Source organism: Microcaecilia unicolor, chromosome 1 (assembly GCF_901765095.1).
Source record: "Microcaecilia unicolor chromosome 1, aMicUni1.1, whole genome shotgun sequence".
NCBI classification, from domain to species: Eukaryota; Metazoa; Chordata; class Amphibia; order Gymnophiona; family Siphonopidae; genus Microcaecilia; species Microcaecilia unicolor.
This window is the reverse complement of record NC_044031.1, coordinates 432,388,382-432,410,657: the sequence shown is the minus strand read 5'-3', so window position 1 is coordinate 432,410,657 and position 22,276 is coordinate 432,388,382. Positions and strand designations below refer to the sequence as shown.

General features: G+C 43.6%; 1 protein-coding gene across 1 annotated transcript in view; it reads left to right on the top strand.

Annotated features, from left to right (window-relative positions):
- The window catches only part of MPPE1 (metallophosphoesterase 1), a 71,038-nt gene that overhangs the window by 19,291 nt on the left and 29,471 nt on the right, over nt 1-22,276 (top strand). The window contains exon 4 of the mRNA XM_030212281.1: nt 9,347-9,427. Coding sequence (XP_030068141.1) covers nt 9,347-9,427 — 81 coding nt within the window. The remainder of the gene's footprint in view (nt 1-9,346; nt 9,428-22,276) is intronic.

The window sequence follows — 22,276 nt, the reverse complement described above, 5'->3', positions numbered from 1 at the left end:
GGAGAAATCAGAAGCATTGCTGGGTGGGGAGAAGCGCGAGGAGAGTTGGCAAGGCCGTGTTCCCTTGAGATGGGCAGATGGGTCCTTTCGTTATTTAGGAGTGCAGTTGTCCATGGACACCTCAAAGTTGTATCACCTGAATATAGAGAAACTGCTACAGGATACAAGACACTCTCTTGAGCGGTGGAGCCATCTGCCCCTATCACTTACTGGGAGAATTAATATGTTTAAAATGTTCATCTTCCCTAGATGGCTCTACATCTTACAAGCCATACCAATACACTTATTAAGAAGAGATATACGAAAGTTAAATAGGATTTGCAGGAAATTCCTTTGGGATGGGAAGAAGTCCAAATTACGTTTAGAATATCTTTATGATAATGGACACAAGGAGGCTTGGGATTACCCAATATTCAAAGATATAACCAGGCCTGCTTACTGAGACATCTCAGAGACTGGGTGCTAGGCACAAATCAGTATACCCCTATTGGGTGGGAGAGGGCACTGTATAGGCCTTGGCATATGAATTTTCTTCTGCAGGCTAAGTCAACTAGTTTACCGTCTGTATGTAAGAACAGTATTTTATTACAACCTTTAAGACAGATCTGGCGTATCCTAATGATGGCTTGGAATCATAATCCAAATGTCAGTGATCAGTTACCTCTTCAAGGGAATGGGGACTTTCAACCTGGAATGGAAGTAGGGACCATTAAAAACTGGGCAGAAATGGGAATCACTTTAGTGGAACACTTAACCAATGCGGATGGAAGGTTGTATACATTCCAAGATCTACAGCAGAGGTTATCCCTAACAAACAAGGATCACTACACTTATAGACAATTACACCACTACTGGTATAGCTTAGATCAAGAGGCTCTGGGTACAAAAATGGGTCAAAAGCTTAGGGAATTTTTAAAGGGGGATGCATACGATCAGGTTTCCATATCTAGTTTACATAAGGCGCTTCTGTCGCTTTGCCCACCTCGCAATTATGAAGCACTTACTGCAGCCTGGAGTAAAGACTTGGGATATGAATTGAAAGGAGTAAATTTTACGAAACTGATCATAGATATCCCAAAACAGGTGGGGGGGGCGGAGCTGCAGGAGAGTCAATACAGAATAATACACAGGGGGTACATGACACAAACACAAGCAGCGAGAGCGGGGTGGACACCCGATGCCCAATGTTCCAAATGCAACAGAGGACGGAATACCTTTTTGCATGCATTTTGGAGGTGCGATAGAGTAAAAATATTTTGGAGGGCGGTGCATAAATACCTTGAGAGTATCATTGATCAAAAAATACTCCCATCCTGGAGAGGAGCACTTTTAAATAGAAGGACAGCCTACGGGATTTCGGATAGGAATTTGGAACAATTGATATGCAGGGCTTATGCCGTGGGGAAAAAATGCATACTTAGACATTGGATGCAGGAGGTGCCGCCCTCCTTCTGGCATTGGAGAAATAGGTTTCATGAATTGATGTTATGGGAGGCCAGGGAAGCCCAGGGCACTTCCAAGAAAAGAAAGAAGTTTATCTCCATCTGGACCAAGTATATACAAAGTATATCCCATAAAGCGAGAAGTGCAATATTAAATAAATTTTCCACATAGGGGATCATAAAGGTGGGAGAGGATAATGGCAATAGAGTTCAATAACACAATATAAGGCAGAGCACCTTAACCAACACTGTAACACAAGGGTGAGTGGGTGAAGCAACTGAATGGCTCATGAAGTGAAGGTGGAATATTTCATGATAAAGGGGGGGAGGGGGGAAGGGGATGGAAGGGAGGGAGATATTAGATAAGGGGTTAACAGCAACGCAAATACAAGTTATTATTTTTGGAAAGTGCAGATAGCGGACAATGTTTATTGATGTTTATTACTCTATTTTGATATAAGGAATAGGTTACAGACAGTATTAAGGGGGGGAGGGGGGGAATTGGGAAGAAAACTGTAAATCAATTTGATGATAATGACCGCGGATTAATGTACATATGACTGACAAAGTTAAAACTGTTATGTATTTAATCAAAGAACTGTATTAATCTGTGGCATCATCAATAAAAACTTTGAAACATAAAATAGTATATGATGGCAGATAAGGACAGAAATGGCTCCTATAGGTGGTTAAAGTTGTAACTGCTGCTCTGTAATGGTTAAAAATTTATTAAGAACTTGTGAAGTAAAATGAACTACAAGAAAATTGTCTGGATCATCTGAAAATGACTACTGGGTCCACCAAGACACATTTCTGCTACTGAGGTCAGCCAGCAGCTGCAGGACAGTCAGTGGTAGGGTTACCATATTTGCTCCCCCCAGAAAGAGGACACACGCCCCGCCCCCTGTCACCCCCATTCTGCCCCTGTCACATACCACCCCACCCCTTTCACCCCCCCCCCCCGCTCCCCCGTCACACCCCTCCTAAGGGTGTCCTATCTCCCCTCCCCTTACCTTACTGTACTGCCCTGGCAGGAAAGAGCCCCCTCTTTCCTTCCTAGAGTGCTGCCGTGCATACTGCTGCTTGCAATGCTGACGGTTCCGATGCCAATTCAAAATGGCCGCCGAGAGTTGACACAGGCTTCATCTCGCGAGGTCGCATCAACTCTTGGCAGCCATTTTGAATCGGCGCCGGGACCATCAGGAAGCAACAGTATGCAGGGCGGCGCTCCGGACAGGAAAGAGGGGGCTCTTTCCTGCCCCGAAGAGGTCACTAGACCACCAGGGCAGTATAGTAAGGTAACGGGAGGGGACTAGGATAGGACACTACTAGGCCAGCCTGCCCATTTGTCCGGAAATCTGGATCAATGGGCACGCTAGGAAAACCTGCCCAGTTGTCTTGCCATGTCCTCAAAAAGAGGACATGTCTGGGTAAAACCGGACATATGGTAACCCTAGTCAGTGGTGCCAGTTCATCAGTCAGAAAAAGGCATCTGAAAGGCCACAGGGGTGTGTGGTCGATATAGATTATCTTGGAAGTGACCAAAACTAGCCCAATTATTACACAGAACTAAGCAGTTGACTAGGACAGCAACTGCAATGAAAGCAAAACAATAGGTCCTGACAACCACAACTCCACACTTTTATCAGCAGGGAGGGTAGGCAGTTCTTGAATAGCCTTTAACCTAGATTATTGTGGAAAGGGTGGTATTGAGGTGATCATGATTGTTAGGAGGTGGGACAAGTGGCCTAAAAGTTAACTGGAGGGGCCAAAGGCTTAAGGTTTGCCTAGTGTGCCTAATTCCTGTGCATCAGCCATGGAAGTGACAATTTAGTGGAGCGGGTGTGCCCTGGATTAGTCAGAATCTGGGATCTACTGCAGTGATGAGAAAAAGTTTGTGAGCCCTGTAGTGAATATGATTAGATCCTAATCTAAGCCATGATAAGAAAGAGATGACCCCACTGAAGAAATAACTTGGACAAACGGAATATCTTGTTTGATTATTCGACAGAAGATTTAATATATGAACACTTAAAGGGGCATAATCGAACGGAGCGCCCAAGTTTTCCTGGGGCTGTCCTCGCAGGACGGCTCCGTGAAGGGGCGGGGAAACCCGTATTATCGAAACAAGATGGGCGGCCATCTTTCGTTTCAATAATGCGGTCGGGGACGCCCAAATCTCAACATTTAGGTCGCCCTTAGAGATGGTTGTCCTTAGAGATGGTTGTCCTTAGAGATGGTCGTTCCCGGTTTTCGGCGATAATGGAAACCGAGGACGCCCATCTCAGAAACGACCAAATCCAAGCCATTTGGTCGTGGGAGGAGCCAGCATTTGTAGTGCACTGGTCTCCCTCACATTCCAGTACACCAACCGGGCACCCTAGGGGGCACTGCAGTGGACTTCAGAAATTGCTTCCAGGTGCATAGCTCCCTTACCTTGTGTGCTGAGCCCCCCAACCCCCCCAAAACCCACTCCCCACAACTGTACACCACTACCATAGCCCTAAGGGGTGAAGGGGGGCACCTACATGTGAGTACAGTGGGTTTCTGGTGGGTTTTGAAGGGCTCACATTTACCAGCACGTGTAACAGGTACAGGGGGGTGGGCCTGGGTCCGCCTGACTGACGTGCACTGCACCCACTAAAACTGCTCCAGGGACCTGCATACTGCTGTCATGGAGCTGGGTATGACATTTGAGGCTGGCAAAAAATGTTTTTAACGTTTTTTTAGGGTGGGAGGGGGTTAGTGACCACTGGAGGAGTAAGGGGAGGTCATCCCCGATTCCCTCCGGTGGTCATCTGGTCAGTTCAGGTACCTTTTTGAGGCTTGGTCGCAAGAAAAAATGGACCAAGTAAAGTCGTCCAAGTGCTCGTCAGGGACGCCCTTCTTTTTTCCATTATCAGCCGAGGACGCCCATGTGTTAGGCATGCCCCAGTCCCGCCTTCGCTACGCTGCCGACACACCCTCGTGAACTTTGGTCATCCCCGTGACGGAAAGCGGTTGAGGGCGTCCAAAATCGGCTTTCGATTATGCCAATTTGGGCGACCCTGAAAGAAGGACTCCCATCTCCCGATTTGTGACGGAAGATGGGCGGCCTTCTCTTTCGAAAATAAGCCTGTTAGTTTTATAAATGGTGATACGTCCTTGAGCAGCAATAAATTCTTCCAAATGTTTCCTGTCAAATTGCACTTGAGGAATTTTAGGGCTTCCTTGCATGAACAGCTTGCTTCAAGTTTTGTCACAGCTTACCAGTTTACCAATAACGGACTTGAGCTAAATCCTTCTAAGACTGTTGCTCTGCTCTTTCCTTGGATAGGCACATCAACTCTACCATGTCTCCCAACAATGCATGGGATTGAAATTCCTTGGCATTATTATAGATAATTGTTTTACCTTCACAGATTATATTTCTTCCTTGGCGAAGAAATCATTTTTTTACATTGATTCTCAGTAGCTTGTTCATTCTTTGACACCAATTCTCTCTACTTACTAATTCACTCAGTTGTAATATCCTGGTTAGATTACTTGTAATTCTCTATTCCATGGAATACTACAGTATTCAATTAAGAGGCTTCAACTGTTTCAGAATTCTGGAGTCTAATTAATCCATGGAACTGAGAAATATGACATTGTTACTCCTTTGTTAATAGTAGAACATTGGTTACCCATTCACTATCATTTAATTTTCAGAATCCTGGTTTTGACTTAACAGATTTTTAATTTCCATCTTTTTATTCCTTTCCTCCTTCACCCTGTGTACACCAAACACGCTATGTTCTTTGCAATAACAGTTATTTGTAACTTCTTCTTACCTGCAAATCTGTTCACAGTTGGCCAGGACATCTACCTTTTCAGTGGTTGCTCCTACACTTTGGAATTCTCTTTCATTTGGAATATGATCTGAATTTTCTTGTAAAAAGTTCAAGACTTTGTTTAAGGCCCACTTTATTGTTCAAGCCTTTCCATCAGCAAATTCATCTCTGGCAACTTTGATGGTGGCTCTGGCTGAAATATCCCTTGGATTGCACTGTATACTTGTTTTCTGTGTCTACTTCGCACGATCTCTTCGCAGATGTGTCAGAGTAATTTATTTATATTTATCATTCCCTCCCACATTATGTAAACAAAGCCACCATTTGTGTTTCAATCTTTCCTTTCTGATTTTAGTAGTATTTATTGACTGTTGTATTATGTTTATTTACAGTATATTAAATAAAGTTGAAATGTGGTTTAGGTCAGGACTTTGTCTTAGCCAGTCCAAACCATGAATCCTTTCTTTAGCCATCCATCCTATATAAACTTTAATGTTTAGGGTTGTTGGCTTGATGTATGAGCCACTTTTAGTCCAGCTTCAGCTTACATATGGATGGTCTAACATTCTCCTAAAGAATTATGGTTCTTCCAGGCCCTGATACAGCAGAGCCACAGCAAACCATGATATCATGCTTGAGAGTCAGGATGCAATGTTTTGATCACAAAAAACAAAGTTCAGTTTTTGTCTCATTGTTCAGAGAACATTATTTCAGAAGTTTTGTGGCTCATCCAGATGCTCATTGCCAAAACTGAGGAGATAGCATTCTTTTTGGAGAATAGTGTTTTCTTCCTAGATATACTCACAACATTCCCATTCAATTTGTTCCTGATGGTTGACGCATAAACCCTTTGTCATGTTGCCCTACTTTGGCGGCGCGCCTCCTTATGGTGGAATTCTCTTCCCTGTGGTACATCTTCCCATGATATGTCTTTCCCTGACTGTTTGGGTCTTCGCGCCAGGCGGTGCTTGCTTCCGAGTCGTGGTCTCAGACTCCCAGAGCAGAGGAGTGACGTCAGACGCCCTCAGCTCCTTTATCTTCAGTCCTCACAGGTGGAACAGTGCTTTGGCAACAGGTTTGTCCTATTATTTTGTGTGCTAGTTTTTGCTGATTTCTTCTGGATTGCTGCCTGATCTGACTCAACTCGTACCTGGATCTGACTTTGCCTGGATTGCTGTCTGACCTGACCTTGGTTCTGACTCTGCCCGTCTTGCTACCTGTCCTGACTTTGTTCCTAGTTACCTGAGTTGCTGCGTTACCGAACTCCTTTTGGGCTTGTCTTCGCTCCCCTCTGACTGTCCTACTGCTAGCCTTTCTCACTGCTTCTTCTGACGTACCCCCAGAAGACCCTATAAGACCTGCTGACCAGCTTCACCTGAGGGCTCAACCCTCAGGAAATGATGGTTGGTTAGGTAAAGATACTGGGGCTCATTGGCTGCCTCTCACCCCCACTTGGTGAGGGTATTAGGGCTCACCTTCTCTTCTTCAACGTGACACCCTTGCATCAGCCTCAATGAGAGAGGCTTGCAGATCTTTAGATATTAGTCTGGGGTTCTTTCTGATTTCTTAGATGATCTTCTGGTTTGCTGTTGGGTTGATCTTGGCAGGATGACTATTCCTGGACAAAGGTTAATTTAGTTTAAAATTTTTCCCTTTCATAGACTGAGAGAAGATGGTTGAAGCTCTAAGTGTTTAGAAATGGTCTTGTAATCCTTTCCAGAGAGGGGAGCATCAAGTATTCTGTTTCTCATAGGTCCTCTGAAATTTCTTTTGATTGTGACATGATGAATTTCCTCTAAATTTTATGTTGAAGATCAGACATTTTGGACCTTTTTACATAGGACAGGATGCCCAAACAGACATGTGCAGTTTTGCAAGGCAGAATGGTTTACTTGTTATGCAATTATCTAAGCACTTGATTTTAAATAATCAACTTCTACTAAGGAAACAAGAGGTTCACTTACTATTTCACACACTGATTTTGAATTAGTCTTATGGTTGTACTTGACGTACACAAACATTTCTGCTCTGACTTATTTGCTATTTTATCTTATATCCTTCTTTTATTAGTCTGTAAGCCACCCAGATACTCGTCTAATGGGTGAGGTAGTAAGTTCTCATTAAACTTGAAACTTGATCTCAGTATTTTTGCAGAAGGTAAAGAATGCACACTAATTTCTTCAGCCCTGTGGGATAAATGTCTTGTTATCAGATGACAGCAAATGCCCCAGGCGGTTTTACTTCATAGCTCTTTGGCTGTGGGACCTGAGAGCGTGCCCCTAAATGCAGCACAGATCTTTCTCCAGTGAATCTGCAATTGTTGGGGGTAGGGATTTGTTTTCTAACAAGACTGTGTGGTGAGGTCAACAGAAACAGATTATTTCAGCTAAGTAGAGGTGATGTGTCTCCCTCACTCTGATTCAACCACACATTTCCATGGTACTGCTGCCACTATTTATGTCTGCCATCCTGGAATACTGTGCAACTGCCACATATATGTCAGCTTCAGCTGAAGACAGAGGAAATGGGAGATAGGGCTGGTGCTAGCATAGACCACCAGAAGGGGAGGCTATATGCAGTCATATGGCTTTATCTGCCATCATTTTCTATGTTTCTATGTATTGACTTAGAAATACCCAAATATTTTACTGTTTTATGAAAATTAACTTACATTCTGGTACTTGCATTTGACTTTGAAATCAAAAGCAGTGTGATGTGCTTGGAAAATAAAATCTAAATATCAAGTATTTCATATAATTATTTTCCTTCTCTTTATCTCTTATGTATAAATAAAATGGTCCAGGTTTTGATTTACATTATTAGAGATGAGAGACATTTGCAGGTCTTCTACTTAACTCAGATGATAAAAGTGGAGAGGGGGTGTTGTTCATGGTGGTCAAATATACGGATGCTGCCTCTAGTCGCCACATTGGCCAGCTCTGTTATGGCCTGAATAGTATACTGGCAATTCTGAAGAGCATATCTGGGAAGATCATAGAGGGCTTAACACCTCTGCTTCAGAACAATAGCTTACAGATATTTGTTTCCTGTTAGCTTTCTCAATCAGTAGCCTGAGTCTTAGGAGAAGTGGAGAATGGATACCCTTAACCTTTTTATGATTCTGCTTGTACCCATGAAATGTAGTTCTCAGATTGTGGGGAGAGGAAGAATTATCGTAAAAGAGGAACGTGCTGATGGTATGGTTAAAAGTTAGAACCACCTACTATAAATATGCATAGAGCTATAGAGAGTCCAATCCTAATTTACACACCCCAAAAAATTTTAAGGGACTCCTATCAATCTTAGCAAACCATACGGGATATTCTTTTATAGAGAGGAAAACGCCTCAATCCAGGCATGTACTCCTTGTGTCATATAAACCGTGGACGGGTCAGAAGGACTGTATTTGAGGATACTTATTGCATTTGTATCCCACATTTTCCCACCTTTATGCGGGTTCAGTGTGGCTTACAATATGATATAAGTGATGGAAATACAATTTGTTACAACTTGGTTATGGATTACATTGTGTAGAGTTAAGCGAGCCAGTCGAAGTAACGTTAAGGAATGTAACAATGGAACACAGAAAAATTTTCCACCAGCAAGCTAAGTAACCCTTAAACAATAAAGATTGGGTTACGCCAGTGATGATCGGGCAGTGCTCCCTAAGTTATATGACACAAGAAGTACATGCCTGGATTGAGGCGTTTTCCTCTCTATAAAAGAATATCCCGTATGGTTTGCTAAGATTGATAGGAGTCCCTTAAAATTTTTTTGGGTGTGAAAAATTTTTTTTGGATGGTTAAAAGTTAACCAGATAGCTGTGATACTCCATGTTATTTGGTTAAGTGTGATCAATAGCATACCTGTCCTAAAGATTTCTGGTTAGTTTTAACTGGATGTTTCAAAACCAAGACTTTGGGTTTTCTTCTTGAACATCTAGTTAAAGATGACCAAATAGGTTATTTGATTATCTTTAACTGGCTAGCTGTCGATTGAGTATGGTCTTAAGCTGACTAGCTGACCTTGAGAGAAGGGGATGATGTTCCACACACCGAGCAACACATCTGTATTTGTTTTCTTTTCCAACAGAACAAATCTTTACAAGTTACATCGATTTGAAAAGGTTTTTAACTTCAGCTCTGCAAAGATAATATCCAGGAAAGGCGTAAAGTGAGTAGAATCAGCTTGAAGCTTCTGTAGTATACACTTATTTTCTTTTCTGTTGAAAAAAAATGTTTTTGAGTGCTGTTGAAAGTCAATTCATAATGTGATGGACACTATGAACTTGAAGAGAAGGCCCCTGAGGAAGGGAAATAGGGCACCTCATCGGGCCACGTATGGATACTCTGCTGGTTAAATTGAGATAAGTTTATTATGTTATGTTTCAGCATATTAAATAAGAAATTATATTTGAGAAGCTTTTTTGATGTGCGTTTTCACAAGGTTATGGATGTACATCACTAATATAGTAGCTATTAAAAGAAAGTTGGAGGAACTTAATGATGTGTGGTTTGGCTTCTTACAAATGAAGCAGGAAGTCTTAAGAGACTAATCCCCCTGTTTACTAAGCCGTGCTAGTAGCTGCCATACGGCAGTACTGACACAGCCCATTCAAAGTGAGTGGGCTGTTTTGGCATTAGTGTATGACAGCCGCTAGCATGGCTTAGTAAATAGAGGGGTAAGGGTTTTATTGACGAAACAGTTGTTTGGCACCTTACATGTTTATAGACTGTTCATTTTTAAGTGAAAGTTTCTCCTTTCATTGAATAATTAATAACAAACAGCTATGGTTTAGTGATTAGTGTGTTTTTGTATATAATACACAGAGAGCCATTTCGGGTTTAGTATATTACTTCTCCTTACATAGAATTCTTTTTTACATTGGTATTTTCTTTACTCAGCATTCACTTAAAGTGAAATGCTGATTTGCTGTGGCTGCAGGAGGAAGCAAGAGATAAGTGCAGATTTCTAGGGGCTTGGGGTTTTATGCATTTTTTTCTTTGTGTTCCTTCCTTAGTTTTATTTCCTTACACTGACAGCTGGATTTAAAATGTTGTTTCATTAAGATGAAGGAAAGAGAGAGCTCAGGACAGTACACTCCAGCACCATTCTTATAGTAGAAATTGTAGCCACTTAGCATAGTGACAGGTTTGTTTATAGCAAGGGTGGACAACTATGGTCCTCTAAAACCTGAATGGATTGTGGCCCTCAAGATTTCCACAATGGATATGCATGAGATCTATTTGTATACAATAGAAACAATACATGCAAATCAATCTCATGCATATTCATTGTAGAAATCTTGAAAACCTGACTGGGTTGTAGCCCTCGAGAAGTGTGGTTACCCACCCCTGGTCTAGAGTTTGCCATAGAGTCTGTGATGTATGCTTTATGGCTATTGCTTATTATTATTGTGATTTCTTTTATTTGGCAGATCACAGAGGGAGGGGATTTGGGGTTTAGCTCAAGCCTTTTTCCATAGTATCTCAGGATCTAGGAGAGTTACATTCAGGAACAGTAGATATTTCCCTGTCCACAGAGGACTTACAATCTGAGTTTTTGCCAGAAGCAATGAAGGATTAAGTGACTCGCCCAAGATCACAAGGAGTAGCAGTGGGATTTGATCCACACATCCCTGGTTCTCAGCCAACTACTCTACTACTACTACTACTTTTTATTTCTATAGCGCTACTAGATGTACGCAATGCTGTACACTAAACATGTAAGAGAAAATCCTTGCTTGACAGAGCTTACAATCTAATCAAGACAGACAGACAAGACAAATAAGGGATAAGGGACATACTTAAGGTGGGAATGATAAAACAGACATGGGTACTGAACAAGGAGTTAGGAATTAAAAGCAGCTTCAAAAAGGTGACCTTTTAGCCTAGATTTGGAGACAACCAGAGCTGGAGCTTGACATACTGACTCAGGAAGTCTATTCCAGGCGTATGGTGCATTAAGTTAAAAGGAATGGAGTTTGGAGATGGTAATGGAGGAGAAGGGTGCAGATCAGAGAGATTTACCTGATGAACGGAGTTCCCGGGGAGGAGTGAAGGGAGAGATAAGAGTGGAGAGGTATTGAGGAGCTGCAGAGTGAATGCATTTGTAAGTTATAAGAGGAGTTTGAACTGTATGTGTAAATGTATAGGGAGCCAATGAGGACAGGGCTAATTTGAGCATAGCGACACTGGTGGAATTTAAGTCGTGCAGCAGAATTTTGAACAGATTGAAGGGGAGAGAGATGGCTTAGTGGGAGACCTGTGAGAAGCAAGTTGCAGTAGTCTAAGCGTGAGGTGGTAAGAGTGTAGATAAGGGTTTTGGTAGTGTGCTCAGAAAGGAAGGGACAAATTTGAATGATATTATAGAGAATGATGATATTATAGAGCAAGAAACAAATGGTTTTAGCAGTCCGTTGAATATGTGCAGAGAAAGAGAGGGAGGGAGTCAAAGATGACCCCAAGGTTACAAGATGATGAGACAGGGAGGATGAAAGTGTTATCCACAGAGAGAGAATTGGGGAACAGGATTGATGGATTTAGGGGGAAAAATAAGAAGCTCAGTGTAGGCCAGGTTTAGTTTCAGATGGCAATGAGACATCCAGACAGCAAAGTCAGACAGACATGCTGAGACTTGGGTCTGGATTCCTGCTGAAATTTCTGGTGTGGTGAGGTAAATCTGTGAGTCATCAGCATAAAGGTGATACTGAAAACCATGGGTGGAGATCAGAGCATCAAGGGAAGAAGTATAGATGGAGAAAAGAATAGGTCCCAAGGCAAAGTCCTGAGGTACACCAACTGATAGTGGGATAGAAGTGCGATGGGAGAAATAAGAAGAAAACCAAGAAAGAACAGAGCCCTGAAATCCAAGTGAACACAGCATATCAAGGAATAGGTGGTGATCAATAGTGTCAAAAGCAACAGATGGATCAAGAAGGATGAGGATAGAATAGAGACCTTTGGGTCTGGACAAAAACAAGTTATTGTAGACTTTAGCAAGGGCTGTTTCAGTTGAATGTAGAGGGCAAAAGCCAGATTGAAGTGTATCAAGAATAGCTTGGGATGAAAGAAAGTCAAGATAATGGCAGTGAACAGCATGTTCAAGTAGCTTGGATAAGAAAGGGAGGAGGGAGATGGAGCAGTAGTGGGGCAGGAAAGACCTAATTAAGTTTTTTTGATGAGTGGTGTAACTATGGCATGTTTGAAGGCATCAGTAACAGTGGAAAGTGAAAGATTGAGGATATGACAGATAGGATTGACAAGATTGAGGATATGACAGACAACAATGACAGTAAGAGAGATACTGCTGAGTAGATTGGTGGGAAAAGGATCAGAGCAACAGGTAGTCAATTTGGAGGAGGAAGAAAATGTGCAGTTTCCTCTTCAGTGATTTAAGAAAAAGAAGCAAAGAAGGCAGGGGTTGAAGGAGGTTTGACAGAATGGACTGGGGGAAGGAAAGGAGAAGGTGACTTGGTTGAGAACTCAAGATTAATCTTGTGAACCTTACTACTACTACTACTAATCATTTCTATAGCACTATTAGATGAACGCAGCTCTGTACACATTATATATACAGGTACTTTCTCTGTCCCTAGGGGGCTCACAATCTAAGGTTTTTGTACCTGGGGCAATGGAGGGTTAGGTGACTTGCCCAAGTTTACAAGGAGCTGCAGTGGGAATCAAACCCAGGCTGCCAGGATCAAAGAACCTTGTCATGAAAGTACTCAGCCAAGTGAGTGGGTGGGGTTGGAGGTGAAGGCACTTTGAGGAGAGAGTTCAATGTGGCAAAGAGACATCAAGGGTTTGAGCCAAGAGAGTTTGTCAAGTGGATGTAGTAGTCCTGTTTGGCAAATGAAAGAGCAGAGTGGAAGAAGGTCAGCAAGAATTTGAAATGTATGAAGTCAGCATGGGCACAGGATTTTAACCAAAAGGGTCTCCCAGCTGGCAGAAATCTCATCCTGCTGGGTTCCACATCTTGCTAGTTTAAAATACTTCAACAACAACAATTTATAATTAAGGAAGTGTCCCAATAATGTCTTTAGACAAATGTACTTAAATGTGAAAATGGGCAAACTGAAAAACACTTCTGCACATCTTGCCCACAGCATGGACCCCTGTCATTTCTGCATACAGCAGTGATGTGCATGTTTCTGTGCCACTGCCCAACATGTTATCATAAGTACATAAGCACCGCCATACTGGGAAAAGACCAAGGGTCCATCAAGCCCAGCATCCTGTCTCCGACAGCGGCCAATCCAGGCTTCAAGAACCCGGTAACCCCCCCCCCCCCTCCCAAAAAAAAAAAAAAAATTAATAATGTTCAATGGACTTTTCCCTCAGGAATCTGTCCAAACCCCCTTTAAATTCCGTAAGGCCAGCTGCTGTCACTACATTCTCCAGCAACGAGTTCCAGAGTCTAACTACACGCTGAGTAAAGAAAAACTTTCTCCTATTTGTTTTAAATCTACCATATTCTAGCTTCATCTTGTGTCCCCTGGTTTTGTTGTTGTTTGAAAGTGTAAACAAACGCTTCACATCTGTCCGCTCTGCTCATTATCTTGTAGACTTCTATCATATCACCCCTCAGCCACCTTTTCTCCAAGCTGAAGAGCCCTAACCTTCTCAGCCTTTCCTCATAGGGAAGTCGTTCCATTCCCTTTATCATTTTCGTCGCCCTTCTCTGTACCTTTTCTAATTCCTTTATATCTTTTTTGAGATGCGGCGACCAGAATTGGACACAATACTCGAGGTGCGGTTGCACCATGGAGCGATACAATGGCATTATAACATCCTCGTGTTTGTTTTCCATCCCTTTCCTAATAATAATCAACATTCTGTGCGCTTTTTTAGCTGCGGTAGCACACTGGGCAGACATTTTTAACGTCTTATCGACGATGAATCCCAGATCCCGTTCTAGGTCCGTAACTCCTAATGCGGAACCTTGCACGACATAGCTGTAATTCGGGTTCCTCTTACCCACATGCATCACTTTGCACTTGTCAACATTGAACTTCATCTGCCACTTGGACGCCCAATCCCCCAGTCTCGCGAGTCCTCCTGTAATCTTTCACACTCCTCCTGCGACTTGACGACCCTGAATAATTTTTTGTCATCTGCGAATTTAATTACCTCACTAGTTACTCCTATGTCTAGGCCATTTATAAATATGTTAAAAAGCAGCGGTCCCAACATAGACCCCTGCGGGACCCCACTAACTACCCTTCTCCACTGAGAATACTGACCATTTAACCCTACTCTTTGCTTCCTATCTTTCAACCAGCTCTTAATCCATAGTAATACCCTACCTCCGATCCCATGACTCTCCAGTTTCCTCAGGAGTCTTTCATGAGGCACTTTGTCAAACGCCTTTTGAAAATCCAGATACACAATATCCACCGACTCCACAATGTCCACATGTTTGTTCACCCCCTCAAAAAAATGCAGTAGATTGGTGAGGCAAGACTTCCCTTCACTAAATCAGTGCTGACTTTGTCTCATCAGCCCATGTTTTTGTACGTGCTCTGTAATTTTATTCTTGATAATAGCCTCTACCATTTTGCCCGGTACCGACGTCAGACTCACCGGTCTATAATTTCCTGGATCTCCTCTGGAACCTTTTCAAAAAATCGGCGTAACATTGGCTACCCTCCAGTCTTCCGGTACCACACTCGATTTTAGGGATAGATTGCATATTACTAACAGTAGTTCTACAAGTTAATTTTTCAGTTCTATTAATACTCTGGGATGAATACCATCAGGTCCTGGTGATATACTACTCTTCAGTTTGCAGAACTGACCCATTACATCCTAAGTTTACAGAGAATTCGTTTAGTTTCTCCGACTCGCCCGCTTCAAATATGTTTTCCGGCACCGGTGTCCCTCCCAAATCCTCCTCTGTGAAGACCGAAGCAAAGAATTCATTTAATTTCTCCGCTAAGGCTCGGTCTTCCCTGATCGCCCCTTTAACACCATTTTCGTCTAGCGGCCCAACCAATTCTTTAACTGGCTTCCTGCTTTTGATGTATCTAAAAAAAAGTTTTACTATGTATTTTCGCTTCTAATGCTAATTTTTTTCAAAGTCCTTTTTTGCCCTCCTTATCTCCGCTTTGCATGTGGCTTGGCATTCCTTATGTTTTATCTTGTTATTTTCAGTCGGTTCTCTTATCAGAATTATGGCAAGGGTTATTGGCAATAGAAACTGTCAGTTTGACAGACCCAGTCATCTCTGTAAGGTAAAGAAAAGCATACAGACATCTTCAAGCAGGAACGAGTTTGATGTAAAGCACTGATCAGGAAGCAAAAAAAAAAAAAAAGAATTGAAAAGAAGCTCGACGTAGAGGCAAAAACTCATAATAAAAACTCACATACATTTGAAACAAGAAGCCTATGAGGGAAGTCAGCTGGACCACTAGATGATCAAAGAGTATAAGAATAGGTACCCAGGAATGACAAGGCCATAGGTGAGAGACTGAAGCAAATCATTAATTTAGTATTTAGTAAAGAATATGTAAGTGATCTAATTATGCTAGAGATAGTATTTAATGGTGGTGATTTAGAGGAACTAAAACAAAATCTAAGTGAACTTGAATGATGCAAATTGGCAAGAGGGACAAATTACTTATCTAGATGGTATAAACCTTAGAGTACTGAAAGAACTCAACAATGAAATTTCAGATATTCTATTAGTAATTTGTAATCTATCATTAGAAATGTCTATGGTACCTAAAGATTGGATTGTGGCCAATGTAACACCAATTGTTAAAAAGGGTTCCCAAGAGGTCATGTGATGCTGCAAGCGGCTGAAGATGTGTCTTCTGTGAGCTGCTTGGGTCCCCTTCCCTAATCGGCTTTCATTGGGCTGTTTTCACTACGATTGCTATCAGAACGTATTGGTGAAATCTGGCTACTTGTCTATGGACAAATATATTACACGTTTAAACATGGCTTCTGCAAAACTGCCATGTAAGAAGGAGGAACACAGTCGAGCCCATGTAGCCAATATGGCAGCTTCCCCAACATCCCCACCGCAGTCACACAAATCTCCGGACTCCTTGATTCCAGACCTTACAGAAATTTGGATTAAAGCATTGGATCCACGCTTTAATCAACTGATGGATCAACTGTCGGGGCTTACAGAACTTACCTCAGAAATTTCCAGGCGTACTGGAGAGTTGGAGACTAGAGTAGCTGAGATGAAGATGCTCAACAGGCCCAGGAAGCAGCATTGACCCAACTGGAGTGTTCCATACAGGAATATCAACAAAAATTAGATGACCTTCGGTTTGTAGGTTTGCCAGAAGCAGTGCTGGATCACAAACTTGCGCAACTACTGGTAACCTGGTTAGTGATGATGTTTCCTGAAGTGGCAGAAAATGGCATCATTCATCTAGATAGAGCCCACAGTGTGGGACAACGCCACTACTACTACTATTTAGCATTTCTATAGCGCTACAAGGCGTACGCAACGCTGCACAAACATAGAAGACAGTCCCTGCTCAAAGAGCTTACAATCTAATAGACAAAAAATAAAGTAAGCCAATCAAATCAATTAATGTGTACAGGAAGGAGGAGAGGAGGGTAGGTGGAGGCGAGTGGATACAAGTGGTTACGAGTCAAAAGCAATGTTAAAGAGGTGGGATTTCAGTCTAGATTTAAAGGTGGCCAAGGATGGGGCAAGATGTAGGGGCTCAGGAAGTTTATTCCAGGCGTAGGGTGCAGCGAGACAGAAGGCGCGAAGTCTGGCGTTGGCAGTAGTGGAGAAGGGAACAGATAAGAAGGATTTATCCATGGAGCGGAGTGCACGGGAAGGGGTGTAGGGAAGGACGAGTGTGGAGAGATACTGGGGAGCAGCAGAGTGAGTACATTTATAGATTAGTAGAAGGAGTTTGAACAGGATGTGAAAACGGATAGGGAGCCAGTGAAGCGACTTGAGGAGAGGGGTAGTATGAGTAAAGCGACCCTGGTGGAAGACGAGACGGGCAGCAGAGTTTTGAACCGATTGGAGAGGGGAGAGGTGACTAAGTGGGAGGCCAGCAAGAAGCAGATTGCAGTAGTCTAAACGAGAGGTGACAAGGGTGTGGATGAGGGTTTTGGTAGAGTGCTCGGAAAGAAAGGGGTGGATTTTATGGATGTTGTAAAGAAAGAAAAGACAGGTCTTGGCGATCTGCTGGATATGAGCAGAGAAGGAGAGAGAAGAGTCAAAGATGACCCCAAGGTTTCGAGCTGAGGAGACAGGGAGAATGAGAGAGCCATCAACAGAAATAGAAAATGGGTGGAGTGGGGAGGTGGGTTTGGGGGGAAATATGAGAAGCTCGGTTTTGGTCATGTTTAATTTCAGGTGGCATTGAGACATCCAGACAGCAATGTCAGACAAGCACGCTGAAACTTTGGTTTGGATGCAAGGTGAGAGATCAGGGGTAGAAAGGTAGATTTGGGAGTCATCAGCATAGAGATGGTAGGAAAAGCCATGGGATGAGATTAATGAACCAAGGAAAGAAGTGTAGATAGAAAAGAGGAGGGGACCAAGAACAGAACCCTGAGGTACGTTGACAGGCAGAGGGATAGAAGTAGAAGAGGATCCACCAGAGTGAACACTAAAGGTGCGGAGGGAGAGGTAGGAAGAGAACCAGGAAAGGACAGAGCCCTGGAATCCAAGTGAGGACAGGGTATCGAGAAGTATGCTGTGATCGACAGTGTCAAAAGCAGCGGAAAGATCAAGAAGAATGAGGATGGAATATTGACCTCTGGATTTAGCCAGTAATAGGTCATTGGAGACTTTAGTTAGTGCAGTTTCGGTTGAGTGGAGAGGGCGAAAACCAGATTGTAGTGGGTCAAGAATAGAATGTGAGGAGAGAAAGTCAAGGCAGCGATGGTGAACAGCACGCTCAAGTAATTTGGAGAGAAAAGGGAGGAGGGGGATGGGTCAGTAATTAGAGGGACAAGTAGGGTCGAGTGAAGGCTTCTTAAGGAGAGGTGTGACCACAGCATGTTTAAAGGCAGTAGGGACAGTTGCAGTGGAAAGTGAGAGGTTGAGAATGTGACAGATAAAAGGAATAAGAGCAGGTGAGATGGCATTAAGAAGGTGGGTGGGAATGGGATCAGAGGAACAGGTGGTACATTTTGAGGAAGAAAGGATAAGTGTAGTTTCCTCTATAGTAACTTCAGGAAAGGAGGAAAAGGAATGAGGGGAAGGAGAGAGAGGGGAACGGACTAGTGGAGGGAGAGGTGGTGAAGTAGAGAAAGCAAGGTTTATCTTTTGAACCTTGTCGTGAAAGAATTCAGCAAGGGTCTGAGGAGATAATGAAGGGGGAGTTGGGGGAGGGGGCACCTTCAGGAGACAGTTCAATGTGGTGAAGAGAAGTCGAGGGTTAGAGCCAAGAGAGTTGGCCACTCCAGAGACCTGCGTCCACGCATTGTCTTGGCTAAATTTTATAGATATTCCCAAAAGGCTGAAATCCTTTGTCTATACATAAGCCGTCAAGAAGGAATTAAGTATGATGTTTTCAAGATTACTCTTCAGCGCTTACTACATGCAGACAAGCTTTTTCCTCTGTATGCACCAAATTGGCTGAAAAGCAATATCTGTTTATGCTACAATATCCAGCCACGTTGAAAGTATATGTACAAGGACAGTGGATTTCCTATTCTACTCCAGAAGCTGCTTATGACTGGCTCAATCGGGCCGTGTCTGCACAACAATCAGGAACATCAGATACAGAGGGTTGAACTGATCTGACATGAATTGTCTGGTATCTATATCGCTGCAGATCTTCTAAGTGCATTAGCCACAATCAGTAATCTATTTCGCACCGTTGCTTGAACTGGAAACATCTGATACCATATTATAATGTTCCTTTTGGAATTAAGATACTCTTATCAGCCGTATTGATACTGATGCTTAGAGCTTTGTAACCTTACTAATAGTTATTCTCATCTACAAATTGGGGAAGGGGTACCCTTTAGCACTTAAGTGACTCGCTATTCTTGCCTATATTTAGGGGTATGGCAGAGTTGTATGAATGGGTGGAGTCTGTGTTTTGGAAATGGATGAGAGTGTTTCAAGGGAGGGTGGGGGGAACTGGGTCATATTAGTAATTTTATTGCTGGTGTATTGACCCATAGAGTTCTGTAAGATTAAGATTTCTTGGCTAGTTATGATGTTATTTCCATTATTGCCTTTTTATCCTCTTTTGATCCTAGAACACTTTGGTGGTCCCTATAGTTAATCTCCCTGGGCTGAGGCTGGGCAACCTGAGGTGTTGAGAATGTGGATCAGCATATTGTCCATTGTATTACCTCCATGACTAGTATTTCAATACTTGCTCCACAAATATGCGCCCCTCTCATACTTTACTAAGATGCAGTAATATTGCAGGAGGCTTTTCCCCTTTAGACTAATGAGGCCCTTATTCCCCTTGTCCCAAAACCAGGCAGGGTGCCGGATTATCCTTCCTCCTATAGGCCTATATTTCTGTTAAACATTGACGTTAAATTATTAGCCCATATATTGGCAGACTGCCTGGCCCTGCCCTTATTGTCCGCTTGGTGGGGGGGACCATCAGGTTGGGTTTGTATGAGGTCGCCATTCCATTCAGAATGTGAGGCGAGCATCGTTGGCAGTAGCACAGAGTCAATTTTCTGAGGAGCCACTCCTCTTGGTTAGTCTAGATGCTGAAAAAGCATTTGACTTTTGAACTGGGACTATCTCTTCTCGATATTGAGATATATAGATGTTTCGGGGTGGTTTCTACAAGCACTGCTGGCAATCTATACCTCTCCTCAAGCGGCCATAGTGGTCAATGGCATGAGATCACCTTTCTTTTCGTGGGCTTGGGGTACGAGACAGGCTTGCCCTATCTCGCCCTTACTGTTTTTACTCTATCAGGAACCTCTTCTTCATACTATTCTCCGTGACCCAGACATCGCGGGCATAACTGTTCCCCACCTCTCTATTAAAGTTCTGGTGTTCGCGGATGATCTTCTACTTACGCTGACTGACCCGCAACATTCTTTGCTATATCTGTTGGGAACCATTCAGGAATTTGAATTCTATTTTAGTCTAAATCTACAAAAATCCATTGCGCTTCCGATTCCGTTAACCGTATGGACTTCCTGGGAGGGACTATTCCCTTTACAGTGGGCGGATGGCCAGTTGAAATATTTAGGTATCCTCATTCCCTCTAATCTATCACAATTGCTTAGAGTTAATCTTGAACCTCTCTGGACTTCTACGAAATCGATCCTCCAAATGTGTCAAGATTTAACTCTTTCTTTAATGGGCCGAGTAGCCTTGTATAATATGATTCTTGTTCCTATATGGATGTACAAATTACAAATGCTTCTCTTGTTTCTAACTCAGCAGGAAGAACGGACTTTGTATAAAATGGTTACTAAATTTTTGTGGAGGGGCCATCGTTCCCGACTCTTGAGAGCTCAAACATATCTACCTTGTCCTCTTTAGCCTTTCCTCATATGGGAGTAGTTCCATCCCCTGTATCATTTTGGTCTCTCTTCTTTGAACCTTTTCTAATTTCGCTATATCTTTTTTGAGATATGGTGACCAGAATTGAACGCAATTGATATCGCACCATATGACTTCTGAGGTAGGCATCTATTACGAAACACTCTTTACCTTATCAATTTGACTAACTACATCTTCCAGTTTCACTATAAAAATATTCCTTTCCATATCATCATGCTGATCAATCCATAGACTGGTGGGTTGTGTCCATCTACCAGCAGGTGGAGATAGAGAGCAATCCTTTTGCCTCCCTATATGTGATCATGTGCTGCCGGAAACTCCTCAGTATGTTCTCTATCTCAGCAGGTGGTGGTCACACACAGCAGCAGCTCTGGCTAGGCCTCCAAGCCTAATTTTTAGGTTTTGTTGAGTGCCTGGGGTTGAGGGCTCTTCTTGAGCAAGTGCAAACCTGGTGGCGCCAGGTCCCTCCTTTTCTCCCCCCTCCCGCTGGCTCCGTTAAAAAAAAAAAAAAAAAAAAAATTTTGGACGTCCTTAAGGGCGTTTATTTCGACGTTTATTGCAGCTACTCACTGGGACACCAGGTCGTTACAGCTCGGAGCGAGAAGCAGGTAATTTTTACCTTTTTATAGCGGGCAGGGGGTTCCCCGATTGATCTCCACATGGCCTATGGCGTCGGAGGGCGAGGGCACGAAGAATCGCTCCCCGGACCGCGTGTGCGCTTCTAGCGGGGATGCGGGGGTTTTAAAGTCTGATTCGCCCTTGTTGGGTGTCAGTTTGGAGGCCGGTCAGTGTCCCGGGTCTTCCTCCGGCGCGGCGGTTTTTCCCGCCATAAACGCCCATCCCCCGCTGCTCGCCTCCGCCATCTTGGCCGGCCACTCTGCTCAGACGGCTTCTTGGGCCGCCCTTGAGCTGGGAGACGTTCATGCCATGGCCGCCCTTGATTTGGGCAACGGCAAAAAAGCGGCTAAAGTTAAGCGCCGTTCTTCCCGCGCGGCTCCTTCGCGGAGTGTCGCGCCGGACGCCATCTTGGATGCGCAGCATGTCTCTCCCCCGCTCTTGCGAGCGTCGGTTGAGGGTGCGTCTAGGGCTGTGGCCCGGGCTGCTGAAATACACAGTCTGGGGGGTTTCTCCCCCGAGTTTATTTTGCTGCTGCATCAGGCTTTCCTTATGCAAAACGCTGCCCCTTCTCCCTTGTCCGATAACAGGGTTGAGGCCCCCGGAAGTAAACGCCCTCGGGTGGATTCCCAGGCCTTAGAGGACGCTGTTTCCTCTGATGTAGATGAGGGCAGCGTATCTGAGTTCTCCCAACGGTCCTTTGGGGATTCCTTGGAGGAGACGGATTCCCGCTCGGATGGAGCGGATGACCCCTCTGCAGCGCGGATCTTTCGCTCAGAGGATTTGCCCAACCTGTTACTGCAGGCCATGAGCATTTTGAAGATTTCCTCGCCAGAGGACGTCTCTCCCTCAGCCCCTGTTGGCTCTGCCATTATGCTGGGGACGAAGCGCCCGCCTAGAACCTTCCACGTGCATGATGCCATG